General features: G+C 34.4%; 1 protein-coding gene across 6 annotated transcripts in view; it reads left to right on the top strand.

Annotated features, from left to right (window-relative positions):
- Positions 1 to 15,489, top strand: part of VPS13A (vacuolar protein sorting 13 homolog A) — a 231,275-nt gene that overhangs the window by 110,363 nt on the left and 105,423 nt on the right. For all 6 annotated transcript variants that reach the window (XR_004277231.1, XM_032306307.1, XM_032306303.1 and 3 more), the window contains exons 28-33: positions 101 to 160; positions 370 to 523; positions 1,223 to 1,339; positions 1,418 to 1,521; positions 9,178 to 9,345; positions 10,709 to 11,013. Coding sequence is in view for 5 of the 6 variants with exons in the window: in XM_032306307.1 (XP_032162198.1) it covers positions 101 to 160; positions 370 to 523; positions 1,223 to 1,339; positions 1,418 to 1,521; positions 9,178 to 9,345; positions 10,709 to 11,013 (908 nt within the window). In the remaining variant the exon portion in view is untranslated. The remainder of the gene's footprint in view (positions 1 to 100; positions 161 to 369; positions 524 to 1,222; positions 1,340 to 1,417; positions 1,522 to 9,177; positions 9,346 to 10,708; positions 11,014 to 15,489) is intronic.

Below are 15,489 nucleotides of genomic sequence, written 5' to 3'. Positions count from 1 at the left end.
AGAGGAAGAATAATGAAGGCCCTTATGGAGTTGTAATTGTATATACTATATGTCTTTCTGAGAAACTTGAACAGATTTGCTTTTTTTTCTCTTTGGATAGGCTGAAAAGAATCTACCCAACTTGAAAAGTGCTTACAACAATGCTCTGCAACTGATTAAGGTATGAGTGAATAATTATTTATTTTTTAATTAGATACGGTATTTCTAAGTGAATATATTATGAAAACTGTTTTATAACTAGAACTGTATGATCCTTGAGGATAAAAATGGAATATTATAAATTCTGTATTTTATACCACAAACGATAGTTATACTGAGCAGCAAACAAGTATTTATTGACCAATTACTAAAATCAGCTTTGTTCTTTAGGTGAATTTTTCCTCTTTGGATATTCATTTGCATACCGAAGCACTTCTGAATACAATAAATTATTTTAATAATATACTTCCACAATTGGAAGAAAAACCAGCCCCAGTGTCTGTTGCAGAGACTGAAGACAAAGGAGAGGTCATTAAAAAAATGTGTATGTTTAAAATTCAGCTTCAAAGTTTTTTACCGTGTGGATCAATAATTAGCCTTTGCTTTATTATTCATGCATAATATTGTCTTCAGAATTCTATTGCCTAGATTAATATCTAGAAAGATTATTATATACCAGGTAAATTTTAGAAAATGATACTTAAAGAAAGTGATTACCAGTTAAGAAAATGTGGCTTTTATTTGTCGTATTACTCTTTAGTCAAGATATTATACAGTGCTAGGATTTGATTTGGATTAAATTCATGAATTTAATATCATAATTTTAGATTAGAAGAATGGAACTAAGAAAATTTGAATCATTTCAGAGTGTGTTTTTGAATGAAATACTTTTTAAGTAATGAGAAGTTGCAAGTTTGACAATGAGAAGTATTACATCATAATCATTGTCTCTCAATTGATTTGTGATTTTATAACTATAATTTTTTAGTTTTAAATGATAGTCTCATCTAGGACCGTTTTTGTTTTGTCTGATTAGTTTGGCCTTGTTTTTGTTAGGTTTGATTTTTTTTTTTTTTAAGAATTCCTAATTAAGTAGGCAATATCTTGCTTGCTTTCAGTGGAATGGCAAATGAGATTTTCCTTTAGTATTACGAATTTTTTTTCTACTTCAGTTACTTTATAAGGGTGGTGAGGTAACTACTAAACTTTTTCCTTATGTTTTACAATTTTTTTTTTTTTGCAGCTTTAAAACTACCCAAGAACGAGGATATTATTACCTTGCAGATTTTAGCAGAATTATCTTGTTTACAGATCTTTATTCAAGATCAGAAACGTAACATTGCTGAAATTAAGATTGAAGGTAATGAAATTTGAGAAAAAATAAATTCAGAACTACTAAATGAAAGAAAGCCATCTAATCTTCCTTATATTCCCTTAGGGCTTGATTCTGAGATTATTATGAGGCCTGCTGCGACTGAAATAAATGCAAAGCTAAGGAATATAATTGTTTTGGATTCTGATAAGACAGCTGTGTACAAAAAGGTATGAATTTGTTTCTATTACTTAATAGTACCTCATTAATTATGCTTGTCCTTAAACATTGATCATAGGTATAAATTAGTTATCAGAATTTAGTAATGTGGCTTATTAAGTGGATGGGTTTTGGAGTTTGGCATAATTGGATTTGTATCTTAGCTCCGTTCCTTGGCAGTGAGTGACCTAAACTGAAATTGTTTCTTTATTTGTAAAATGAGGATTAAGAATCTCATAAATAAGTTTATATAATGCTCTTTAAACAGAGTTGGGGGCTGAGGAGGGGCAGTTAGTAAATTGCCTTTTTCATTTTTTTTTTCCTTTTTGTTCTTACCTTCAAATACTGTGAACCTTGTGATGCATTTCAGCTTTCAACAGCAGAGGTTATGAAGTCAGACTGAACAGATAAGATTATTTTTTAAGTTTATTTTATGGGTGCTTACAGTGGTATAGCGGTTCACAGTGTTAACAGAATCCTTTGAACTGGAAGGCTGGTGGTCAAGGAGCAGGTATTAGTACTTTGTGTAAGATGGGTATGGTTCTTGGTCCAGAGACTGTTGTAGAGTTGGATGGCTAATTTTTGTACATTAGAGTATATTTAAGAAAGTGAACAGAACATCAAATAGTAGGATTAGAAAAGGCTAAGTAAGGTGCCTCTTGAGTCACGAAGTTGGAGTCTGGGGTGTGAAAGGAAATAAATGAATAGGCTTAGGCAATAATACCAATGAAATACAGTGATGACCTGATTTTTATTGTAAATAAAAATTCTTACTCATTATATTTTCTTCTTATGGCTTACTAGCATGAGATAGCAAGAGTGCCAAACCATCAAATGTACATGGTCCATAGTAATAAGGAGCAAGAAATTTTCCGGAAGCCGTGGTTTTAATATGCTTCTATTGCTTTTATTTAAGAAAAAAACAAAGTACTAAAGCATTTAAGAACTACATTATCTGTTTTATTTTCCTGTTCTAGGAAGTAAAGCTCACATAAATAAATCCATCTACTAAAAGTCATACGAGTCGTTAGTAATAGAACTGATAATGTAACCCAAGGCATTTACTTTTTTTCTTCTTAATTTTGCTACTGATGCAGCTATAAGGTTAAAAAAAATCAATTTACAAAAAGCTACAAAATGAAAAGTTTCTTACTTCAGTCTTCTTGCACCATCCCCATTTTCCTCCCTATTCCTTGACTTCGATTCCAGTGTACCTGATTTTTTAGATTTTTAAAGAAGATTTTACTTATTTATTTTAGAGTGAGAGCATGCAGGGGTGTGGAGGGGAGGCCAGGGAGCAGAAGCGGAGGGAAGAGGGAAAGGAGAGAATCCCATGCAGACTTCATGGGCATGGAGCCCAGTGCAGGGCTTGATCTCATGACCCTGAGATCACGACCTGAGCTGAAACTGAGTCTGATTAATGCTTAACTGACTGAGCCACCCAGGTGCCCCTCCAATGTACGTGATTTTTAAATAAACTGCCTTGGTTTGGTAACATGGTTTGGAGCCATGTCAAGGAATTTGAGGGACAACATTTTGCCTCACATCAAAGCTTCCTAATTACTGTGCCCTGACACACTATTGTGCCCTGAATGGGGCGTAATAATGTATTTAATAATGTCTTTAACCCCTCAGCTTTTTGGGATATTGGGTAAAGGATACTTGGAGTTCTCAGATTATTTGAATTTTCCTGGACTCATCAGCCTCTATTTACCCTAGAACCGTTGTATTGGCGATTGTTATTTATGTGTGTCATAAACAGTACGGAGTAACATGGAATCCGAGAGGGATTCTAGCTGATGTAACATGCTTATGAAGTAAGATATCATTGTAAATTAGTTTCTTATATCTTTTTATAGAAGAGTGTTTTAAAAGTGAATGTCTACAAAAATTACCCACTTACTAATGCTTGTTAATTCTGAGTGGTATGTATTTCTAGTGTATATTTTGTACATAAATACATATCTAGATGTATTTTCTAGTATGTATTTCTATCTGTCCAAAGGACTTTGGATGTAACAGTAGATGATCAGGCATGGATACAGTAATTTTATGGCCTTAAAAATTGAGAGTAATGGTTTTTTTTTTTTTTTTTTCCCATAGACCAGTTGGTTTCCTTTGAGAAAAGTATTATAAATATAAGTCTGACAGTCTGGATTCTAGGAGCCAAAATGGTTGAAGAATGTTGGGAACCTCACCTTTCAATATACAGATTTTTACTAAAAATACACATTTTTAGTTTTACTTACCTGTTTCCTGCACCTGGTGTCTCCTCTGCCATATATCCTCTCTTCTCTAAACTCTGTCTTAAGCACATTTCTTTTCTTCACTTGGGCATAACAGGGGCTGGGGAGGGAGCGGTGGGGGCAGTCACAGGGTCACTTGGGTGACTTGTGGAAAATACTTTGTTCTATTAACAATATTTGGAGTATTACAGTCAATAAAAGTTGTGAAGTCCCTCTTCTGAGGTAAATAATAAATATTAAATAATAGAAAATGTTATTAGGAAGTGATATGTGCTTTGAAAACCAATAAAGTAAGATAATATGATAGTGATTCTAATATTAGGATTATCAGGAAATCCCTTTCTGAACATTCAAATGACATCTGAGTCAATTGTAGATGCGGAAAGAGCATTCCAGGTAGAGGAAATAGCAGCTCTACAGGGTTTGTGTCAGAAAGGTACTTGGCATATTTGGAAGGCTATAAAGGGCCTCAGTAACCCTTATATAGAATTCTTTTCTGGTTTCTTTTTTCCCTTTTAAACCCAGGCTTACTGTACATTTAGTAAAATTTACCCTTTTTTAGGGCATAGTTCCTGGGGTTTTTTTGAACCTACAGTTGTGTAACTTCCAACACCTTTAAGGATAATAGATTAGATATCTCTCCTCCCAAAAGGTACTCCTGTCCTTTTAGCTATCCCTTCTCCCCAGCCTACCATCTAGGAATCTGGTTTTTTTGTTCCTATAGTTTGCCATTTTTGGAATATTAAATATATAGAATACTGTGGTATGTAGCCTTTTGAGTCTGATTCTTTCTTAGCATTTACAATTTTAATTTTTGTCTTTTCTCACTTTTTTGGACCAGTCTGACTAGACATTTATCAGTTTTATTGATCTTTTGAAAGAACCAGCTTTTGGTTCAGTTCAGTGTTCTTTGTTTTAAATTTCATTTTATTTCTCCTCTTTATTTTCTACCTCCAGCTTGCTCTGCAATTAATTTCTTCTTTTCCTAATTGCTTAAGGTAGAAGCTTAGATTATTGATTTGAGATCTTATTTTCTAATACAGGCGTTTACTGCTATAAATTTTCCTTTAAACACTGCTTTAGTTATATCTTACAAAGTTAGAGATATTTATTTTTATTTAATTTAAACTATTTTCTAATTTCTCTTACAACTTTATCTTTTACCTGCGGTTTATTTAGAAGTATGTTGTTTAACCTCCAAATATTTTGAGATATTTTTCAGATATCTTTCTGTTACTGATTTCCAGTTTAAATCTGTTGTCAGAGAATAAACTTGTTTGATTCTTTTAAACTTGGTGGTGTTTGTTTTATGGGCCACAAAACATGAATGCTCCAAGTACAATTGAAATTATTGTGTCTGTCTGGGTGTCACTGGGTTGAATGTTCCATAAATGTCAGAGCATGTAGGTTGGTTGATAGGATTCTTCAAGCTATCAATCTTCTGTTTATTAGTTCTGTTGATCATTAAGGGAGGATTGTTGAAGTTTCAACTGTGGATTTCTCTGTTTCTCCTTTCACTTATCTTAATTTTTGCTTCATATGTTGATCTCATATATAGAATTTTTATGCCTTCTGCGTTAATTGGCCCTTTTGTGATTATGAAGTATCTCTTTGTCCTTGGTAGTTGTCTTTATTCTGAAGTCTTCTTTGGAAGTAATATAGCCACTCCAGATTTCTTCGATTGGTGTTTGTAGTGTGTATCTTTTTCTATCCTTTCACTTTTAATCTGTCTTTGTATTTAAAGTGGGTTTCTCAGAGGCAGCATGTATTTCAGTTTTACTTTATCCAGTCTGACAATCCCTGACTTTTAATTTGTGTCTGGGCCATTTAAAAAAATTCAGTTATGGATATGGTTGGTTTGAAATTTGCTCTCTCTCTAATCATTTTCTATTTTCTGGTTGCTTTGTCTTTCCCTCATTTAACCTAGTTTTGGATTAATTGTTTGTCATTGATTTTATGATTTCCTTTGTGTTTACAATACATATTTTTAATCATAGTGTACCTTGTACAAGTGTTTTACTGCTTTTAGGATTTGTATAGGTGGGTCTAGGTGTATGTACATATATTTTAATATTTGTTATTTGGGGGATTTTCTGAGCTTCTCGGATTTGTCTACATTATTTTTCATTATCTTTTCAAATAGTTGGTTTGCCTCGTTCTCGTCCCTCCCCCCTCCTTTTCCTTTTCTGTCCCTTCCTTGTTCTTACTCTTCTTAGATTCCAAAAATTCTTTGTAGTTTCTTGTTAGGTATTTTCCCGCAACCTTTGAATCATCTGTTCAACCTTTTCCCCATGTTTTCCCTCCTGTTTCAGTTTGGATAATTTCTGTTAAGCTATTTTTAAGTTCCCTGATTTTTATCCTTGGCTCTGTTGAATCCACGTATTAACCTGTAGAAGATACTCTTCATCTCTGTTACCAAGCTTTTTAAAAAAATTGTTAATATTTTCTTGATTCTCCTTTCTTTTATCAGTTTCTTTGCTGATATTCATCTGTTCATGCATATTTCCACCTTTTTTACTAGAAGCATTTACCATATTAATCATAGGAACCTAAAATTCACTGCCTGAAAGTTCCAACATCTTTATTACAGGCAAGCCTGATTCTGTTGATTTCTCTGTCATTTGCTGGGTTTTGTTTTTCCTTGCTTTTTGTGGTATTTTATTGTTACTGATCAAATGTGAGAGATCATGTATGAGACACATACTGAAATGAATAATATTTATGTCTGATAATGGGTACATTTTCTGCTAGGCTGTAGCATAGAAGTTGAGACAATTTAATGGAGAGCTGAACTGTTTTGAGTTTTCTTGTGTAATGATTGCTTTCATTACACCACTACTTCAGATTCCTTCAGCTGTATTTTGTTCTTAGGTTAGGGGACTTTGCTCTTGGAATGCTGCTCTGTGCTCTGCATTTGATCTTCCTTCTGTTTCCGTACCTTAGAAATTTCTTTTTCTGTACTCTGGATTGTTTCTTTGATGATAGTTTACTGCTACTTTTTCCTCAGTGCGTTCAGGCTTGATGGTGAGTATTTTGTTGGGGGAGAGGTGTTTTGGGTAGGCTTGTCATTTGTCCCAGTCCTGTTTCAGTCTTAGCCACACCTGTTCCTTTAGGTTTCTAAAATGGGTCACTCTTGGGGCGCCTGGTTAGCTCAGTCAGTTAAGCATCTGACTCTTGATTTCAGCTCGGGTCATGATCTCAGGGTCCTAAAATTGAGCCCTATGTTAGGCTCCACACTCAGCAAGGAGTTGCTTCTCTTTCCCTCTTTCTCTACCCTCCCCCCACTTGCATGCAGTCTTTCTCTAAAATAAGTAAATCTTTTTTAAAAAGGGGGGGAGGGGCATTCTTGATGAATCTGGCCCTCTTTTCCATGGCATCTGACTCATATCTTTGGTAGTTCTGTGTGGGAGAGAATATTCTTCCCTGCCCTAGGAGAAGGTGACCTAGAATACTGTGGCCCCCAGACAGTTTCTCCCCAGGGGTGTAGAAGGAGTTTTCTTTTATCCTAGCCCCTGATGTGCAGTACCTTCACCTATTTCTTTCTTTCTTTCTTTTTTAATTGTAACTCTTTTTTTTTTTAAGATTTTATTTATTTATTTGACAGATGACAAGTAGGCAGAGCAGCAGGCAGGCAGAGAGGGGAAGCAGGCTCCCTGCTGAGCAGAGAGCCCGATGCGGGGCTCGGTCCCGGGACTCTGGGATCATGATCTGAGCTGAAGGCAGAGGCTTAACCCACTGAGCCACCCAGGCGCCCCACATGTTTCTGAGGGCAATATAGTATTGCCTTTCTCCTAGGTTTATTTTTATTTTTATTTTTTTTTAAGATTTTTTTATTTTAGAGATTGAGTGTATGAATGGGGGGATGGGAAGGGGAGGAGGAGAGAATCCTCAAGCAGATTTCCCACTGAGTGCAGAGCCCTAGGCAGGGCTGGATCTCAGGATCCTGAAATCATGACCTGAGCAGAAACCCAAGAGTTAGATGCTAACCGACTGAGCCACCTAGGCGCCCCTATCCTAGTTTCTTCAGGTTCTGTTTTGAGAAGAGAATAATTTTGCTAGTCTTTTGGCTCTTTTTGCAGTGAAGACTTCTCCCTCTTGCAGGGTCATAACCAAGGAAAGCTTTCTCTCTCCTTCTCCTCTGCCCCCACTATTTCTCATAAGCTCCAAGCAAAGAGCTTCCAGTGAAGTTCTTGCAACTGGGAGTGAATTCTTCTCAGGGTCTGTGGCTGCCAGAGATTCTGTATCTCTAAATAGTCCATAGCCCACCTTTACCATTTTAGCTGAATTCTCCTTATCTAGCTTGTATGGTACCTGGCATCTTTTTATCCTTCCCCTTAACACAGGTAAACTCAAGTGCTTGTATTCTGTCTCTCCTGAAGGTACTTTTTCAATCCTTAGATTTTAGACTGCTTGTTTAGCTTGTAGCCTCCAATTTCTAATGGTTTTTAAGAAAAGTTATGATTTTATAGTTTATCTGGTTCTTTGTGGTTGTCGTGGTTGCTGTTAAGGTTTGGAATGGGCCACTGCCCTGGCCTTCTACATCTGAGACAGAAGCAGAGCTCCTGTAGACTCTTTTCAACCTCATCTTGCACCTCAGCCTTTTTGCCTACTAGCATTTCAGAGGGTCAGGAAAGCTGTAAACCAAATTGGTTGATGGTATGTCCACTTCTAAAATATTTTTGACATTTCACTTGTGCTGTTGTCTCTGCCATTTTTCACTAGTATTGCAGAACTTGAGATTTCAAACTGCTGTAGGTAAGTCTTGTTCAGCAGGTGAGCTCACCCTTCACAGACTTGTAAGAGAAGTATAGTGACTGGAGGAGACTCTTGGAAGAATCTGAAAAACCTATTCACATATCTCAAATCAAGAGAAGTAGGTTTCATTAAGTTGCAGAGGTGCAGTGTTTTTCAAACTTTTTATAGTGACCAGATAACATATTCACATGGCAACTCTCATATACAAGTATACGCACTAAATGAAAATGTATAGTCTGATCATTTTTCTTCAGTTTTCCCCACTAAAAAAAAATGTTGGGCCAGACCTACTAAACTGATTCATGATCCACAAAGGAAGCCGGCATCTCCAGTTTGAAAAACTGTGCAGTACACGTTCTGACAAAGGGGTTGGGGGCACCTGCATGGCTCAGTCAGTTGAGCATCCAATTCCTGATCTCAGCTCAGGTCTTGGCTTCAGAGTTGTGACTCCGGGCCCTGCCTGGAGCTCTGTACTGGGCCTGGGGCCTATGATAAAACAAAACAAATAAAAAAGTGTTAGAATTACTGCTCTGTTTGCACTTGGTTGGCTTTAATACCTGGAAGATTTTCCAAATATGTGTGTATGTTTCTTTACTTTGTGTTTATTTTTGTACTGAAAGCACATTTCAAAAGTGGATTTTGACAGTTGAATTTTCTCTCATTAAGGCTGTTTACATCACTGGAAAAGAAGTGTTTAGCTTCAAAATGATTTCTTTTGTGGATGCAACTGCTGGTTCTGCATACACAGATATGAATGTGGTTGACATTCAAGTTAATTTAACTGTTGGTTGCATTGAAGTAGTTTTTGTCACAAAATTTCTTTATTCTATATTGGTAAGTATGTTAATAAATTTTTTTTAAATTATTTCCTATTAGTTGGAAATTGCCTGATGTCAGACATGGGTAAAGAGCAAAAATTCCTTACTTTTTTTTTTCCTGATTTTTCATAGTTTTCTGGGTATCCTTTATTTGACCAAAATGCATAGTATGTTATTTGTATAAAATCATTTTCAAATAGGAATAGTCCAGTTAATTCAAACATGCGTAGTAATGTATTAAATATATGTACAGTATATACTATAGGATTTGTTATATGTATTAATTGAATATTTTATTTATGATTGGTTTAAGTCATTTTACCTGACTTATAATTCTAATTAAAAATACTAAATATATAATTGAAGTTTGTTTTGCTCTCACGTAAACATTATGGAAATTATATTTTCAATTGCATATTATAACTGTGATCATCTGGGGCTTTAAAGAGTTTAGAATTAGTCTTTGTATGATACCACCATGAGATGTTTGAGTTCTTTCTCTCCTTCTCATAGTCTTTTTCCCCTGTGGTTTTCCCTTGCTGAGTGCTGATAATTTTTTCCTTTGAGTTTCATACCAGTCTCTCTGACTTAAGTATTCACTTTAAAAAAAATATTGTCTCTAAATTTTGGTGTATAAACTAGACCATCAGTTGATTCTAAATAAATAATGTTGCTATTTTTGTGATCTTTTAAATTGAGGTTACAGTGGAATTTTTCCTATAGCCATTAATTTTTTTTTAATATACAAATACTAAAGAACAAGCATCCTTGGTCTAATTTTGATGTATTTTTATAAATAAATAAATATTTACTTTTACTTTTAAATATTTACCTTTTACTCAAAAATTACTGAAAATAAATTTTTTGAAACATTAAAATGAAGTATAATTTTAAAATTAAGTATAATTCTAGATGCATAGTTTATGTTACTGAAGTATTTTCTAGAGTTCAGAATTTAAAAAAAAAGTTTAGAGTTCTTGACAAACATTTTATTATTTTTCCAGTTACTTTTTATTTTATAAACATAAGGAAGCTATCTGTCCATTGAGGTTCTGTATGGAAATACAGTATGCTTGCTTAGCCTTAGGGAAAGTGCTATCATAAAGGGAAAGAGTTGTCCGTGAAACCTTGCAGTGTCTGCATGTTGCTCTTTCCCAGGGGCAAGATTTTTGTTTTTGACTATGTTTCTGTATCCTGGTGTTTCTCAACTTTTATTGCGGAAAATGGAGATTTAATACAGACATCCAGACTTTGTATAAAGAATGTTTGGTTGTACCAAGAAAAATTTTTGTCTTGGAGGTGAAATCATAAACATGAAGATACATTTAACAATCATTCATTAATGATAACCGTTAGGATATAATTCTGTTATCTTTTAGGCTTTTATAGATAATTTTCAAGCAGCTAAACAAGCCTTGGCTGAGGCTACTGCTCAGGCTGCAGGAATGGCTGCTACTGGTGTGAAAGAACTGGCACAGAGGAGTTCTAGAATGGCGCTGGATGTTAACATCAAAGCCCCAGTGGTGGTCATCCCACAGTCTCCAGTTTCTGAAAATGTTTTTGTTGCTGATTTTGGACTAATAACAATGACAAACACATTCCATATAATAACAGAGAGCCAGAGTAACCCCCCACCTGTTATTGATCTGATAACAATAAGGCTGAGTGAAATGCGGCTGTACAGGTAAGCTTTTCTTAAGTACATTTGTAGAGAAAACAATCTTTTTCAAACTTTTTACATGAAAGGTTTTGGTATCCTGAGTCTTCTGTGCACGAGGACATTTTATTTTATATAACTATACTTAATTTTGAGGTTTTTCTCTTATCCAGGCTTTTTGGCAAGATCTGTTACTCCTTGGGTAATTAGAAACACCGTACAATTTGTTATCTGAGAATGTATATTTGTGCTTATTTGTAGTTCTTTGTAAATTATGAGGTCTTGAAAAAATGGGAGAATTTCTAATATAATACATTTATTTACTTTTTAAATACAGCATTAGCCAAACTAAGCTTCATGCTGTGGATCTGATGCTCTAATTTAAAACAAAATAAAACACAGTAGAATAATCAAATGTAACCACTGGGTCTAGGATTATAAATTAGGAGAATAAGTGAATCTCCTAATACAAATTAGGAGAATAAGAGAATAAGTGAATAGTTCCAGAGCTATTTAACTGTGTTTCCATGCTATTTCTAATCACCTATTCTGGATTTAGCACTTTGTTTTTTCTCTGACTTGGATCCATCTCTGTGTATACCACTCACGTACCCTCGTCTTCCTCCTGTCATTTTTCTTTGGTCTTATTTTCCTTGTCTCATTCCCCTTACTTTGCTACCTCTACTTCTTTTTGACCTCTGGCTAGTCTGGCTCCCTCCGGCCCCTCTTTCTTTTTTTAAATTTAAAATTTTAATTTTAGTTTTAATTTTTTTTCTTTTAATTTTTAAGTAAGCTCTATGCCCAACTCATGACACTTAGCTCCAGAGTCACGTGTTTACCGAATGAGCCATCCAGGTGCCCCTGACCCTTCTTTCTATTAGTTGAATATTTTTAAGGCAGCTGTATTGAGATACAGCTGTGTATAAATTGCATATCTTTAAAATATATAATAAATTGCGTGTAATAAAATTGCATATCTTTTGAAAAGTTTTGACATGCATACATGTGTGACAGTTTGGGTACAATTGTAGTATTTCTTAAGTATTTGGTAGACTTCGCCATTGAAGCCATTTGGGCCTTGAATTTGCTAGTGGGAGATTCTCAACTGCAATTTCCACTTCTTTAATAAACTCAGGACTATTAAAATTATTTTTTTGCTCAAGTGATCTTTAATGTTTTCCCAAGAAATTTGTTTATTTCATCTCAGTTGTAAAATTTTATGGCATAAAGTGTCCATAATACTCCTTTATTCATTACTGTCTATAGTGATATCATCCCCATTATTCTTGATATTATAATTTATGTTATTTTACTGATCTTAATGAACTACCTTTTGATTTTCTCTCTTGTTTTTCTCTTTTCTTTTTCATTGATTTTTTCCTTTGATATTTATTATTTCTTTCTGCTTGCTTTGGGTTTAATTTTGCTCTTTTTGTAGGTTTAATTTTGCTCTTTTTGTAGGTATCTTCTGGTGGTAGCTAAGATTATCACTTTGAACATTTCTCATCTAATGTAGGCACTCAACGTTTAAATTTCAGAGTTCCTCTCTGTAGCTCTCTTCTCTCTGGCATTTTACCATATGTACTCAACTGTCTTCTTCTTTTTCGACTCTCACCTCTGTCTTCTCAAGTTGTGGACTTTGCTGGTCTTTTCCTGGCTTACCCCTCCCTTTGCCATGACTTGTAAATTATCTCAAAGCAATGAAAGTTGGGGCAGTCACAGGGCTCACCTTGTTTTGCTTTTTTTTTTTTTTTTTTTTTAACCACCTCTTAGGAATGACAGTTGCCTGATGGCCTGTGTCTTAAAAACTACTTTTTAATGTACTTTAAGTGTAGATGTAATGTACTTTATGTGGATTTTCTTGATGAGGGGGAGTTGTTTCAGGGAGGATGAGAAACTTGGTTCATATTATTTCATCTTGGATGGAAGAAGAGATTTTCATCAGTTGAGTATTTACATACTTATTAAGCACCTAGAATATCCCAGGTACTGTGCTAGGAAGTATAATAATGAGCAGTCTTTACAAAGGATGAATAAATAGTACCTATCTCATTGTTGATGTACGTGTTATTTAATGAATTTATTGAGCTGATGCACAAAACTAGAATCACGTTTAGATTTTGGAAGGGTTGTAGAAAACTGAGTGAAAAGGAGACAATACTGGAGGTTGAAAGAATGGTTTACTAACTACTGGAGTGACACATATGAATTATATGCAATGCTGTCTAGGGTAGGGAAGTGAGGTGGTAGAGAACTAACCAGTTAAGAGCAATTTAAAAGTAGAATTTATAGTAAGAGATTGTTGAATGGCCGTTTGGGTTCAAGGAGAGAAGTTAAATTTGACTTTGGGTTGTGGGTTTGTAAAATTCAGTATTTGGCAATAATGCAATTCACTGGGATAAGATAGAGCGATGCAGTTGAATGGAGACACTGAGCTCTTTAATGAGCAAAGTAACTTGAAAGTTTTCTGACTTTGATATGGAATAGATAGAAGAGATTGGATAGGACGTGGACATATGTGTGTAGATATTAGGGTGTTTGGGAGTCCTTAGTAATATTTAGGTAGTTATTAAAGCTAATATCACACAGTTTATAGAGTGGAGCATATGGGACAGATGCTCACAAATGCCAATACATAAGGAATATATATTACTCAAAAGAGACTGAGAAAGAGGAGGCAGAGAGATGGGGGGCAAATCAGGAGGGTATGTTGAGACGATGTTGAGGACTCTGTTGATACTGTTAACCAAGAATTAGTAGCACCTGATATTTTCTTAATGTAGTACTTGATATCTGGGGTTAGATTCAGGAAAGACTGATTTTTTTTTTTTTTTTTTTTTTTTTTTAAAGATTTTATTTATTTATTTGACAGAGAGAAACCACAAGTAGATGGAGAGGCAGGCAGAGAGAGAGAGAGGGAAGCAGGCTCCCCGCTGAGCAGAGAGCCCGATGTGGGACTCGATCCCAGGACCCTGAGATCATGACCTGAGCCGAAGGCAGCGGCTTAACCCACTGAGCCACCCAGGCGCCCAAGACTGATTTTTTAATAAACAGATGTGACTCAAGGTAGTGGGACAGGATTGCTAAATATTGAGAGTCATGTTGATGGATAATGGAGATGGAAGAAATCAATGACGAGGGTACTGATAAAGTAAAAGAATGTAGAAAGGGGTTTATGAACTAGAGATGCATTAATCTCAGAGTCTTAAGAATAAACACTGACTAGTTGTTGATTGATTAAAGCAAGAAGTAGAAGGTGGTAAACCTGGTTGACATTATGCTTAAAGGAATATGAATGAGTGGGGAGTATGATTGCAAATTAAGGAAAATTATTTCTATACCTCTTAACTCTGAGATTATTAGGGTGCTGGAGAAAAATTGGCCTCTATTTAATTGATCTCCATGGAAAGCCAGGTTTCAATTAAGGTAATACATTTAGTGCAGACATTGGAAAATGTAGAGTGATTTATTCAGCCAAGTCCAGAGAATTAAAAAATCATAGGAAAAAATTGAAGTGAGAGTCTTCTATTTTAGTAGTAGACTAAAGAGGAACAATTTAAGCTTTAGATGGATCATTAACTTTTAAACTGTATAAAAATCTAAATTTACTAAAAAAGATTATAAATCTATAATCACATTTTGCCTTGTTTCAAGAAATGGTAGGTTAAATTAGGTGTGAGCCTATATTACAAATAGATTTTTTTTGAAAAAAGCTCACTAATTATCTCTAGAGCATTAGAAAATACCTACTATTTTTATGTCCAAAAATGAGTTAACTTTTTATTGAAGAAATACATAAAATGATATTAGGATGAACAGAAAAGATTGCTGACAATATGACTACACGAAGGTAAGTATTATGAATAATTTGGTCTGTTTCTTCTAGTTCATTATTTCTGCACATATATTTAAGTTGAGTAAAATAAGAATTGCTTATTTGGGGTCATAAATTCATTTTTCCCTTAACAGTATGCTAGAAGTATTTTTCCATGTTATTTTGAGTACAAAATTTTTTTCATAAATGTTTTATTTTATTCTGCAGGTTTTTAAAAATTCATTTGCCTATTGTTAGAAAGTTAATTTGATTCTGGGTTCTTTTGCTGTTATAAATAACACAATAATGATGATTGATATAATTTTTCATCAGTAGTTACATGACATTCTACTCATATCTTTAGAATAATTCATTTCCCCAGATGAATTTCTAGAAATAGAATTACTGAGTTATAGAGTATAAGCAATTTTCCCTGATATAATTTTAAAATTACTGTTTTTTCGGCAATTCAGTTTGGTTATAGCTTCAGAGTAAAGCTCATAAAGACAAATAAGTATTTCATATTTGTGACCACCTCTGTTGAAATCATTTTGTTGCAAAGCTATTAATTGCAATGTAAAATTTTAAAAAGATACTCAGAATATTTATATGAGGAAAATTATAAAACTTAACCAATGGCCAGAAAGAAATCTTGAGTAAATGTGGAGAGAAAATTTCTTAGACGTAAT

This window comes from Mustela erminea, chromosome 12 (assembly GCF_009829155.1).
Source record: "Mustela erminea isolate mMusErm1 chromosome 12, mMusErm1.Pri, whole genome shotgun sequence".
NCBI lineage: Eukaryota > Metazoa > Chordata > Mammalia > Carnivora > Mustelidae > Mustela > Mustela erminea.
This window is presented reverse-complemented; position numbering and strand designations above follow the sequence as displayed.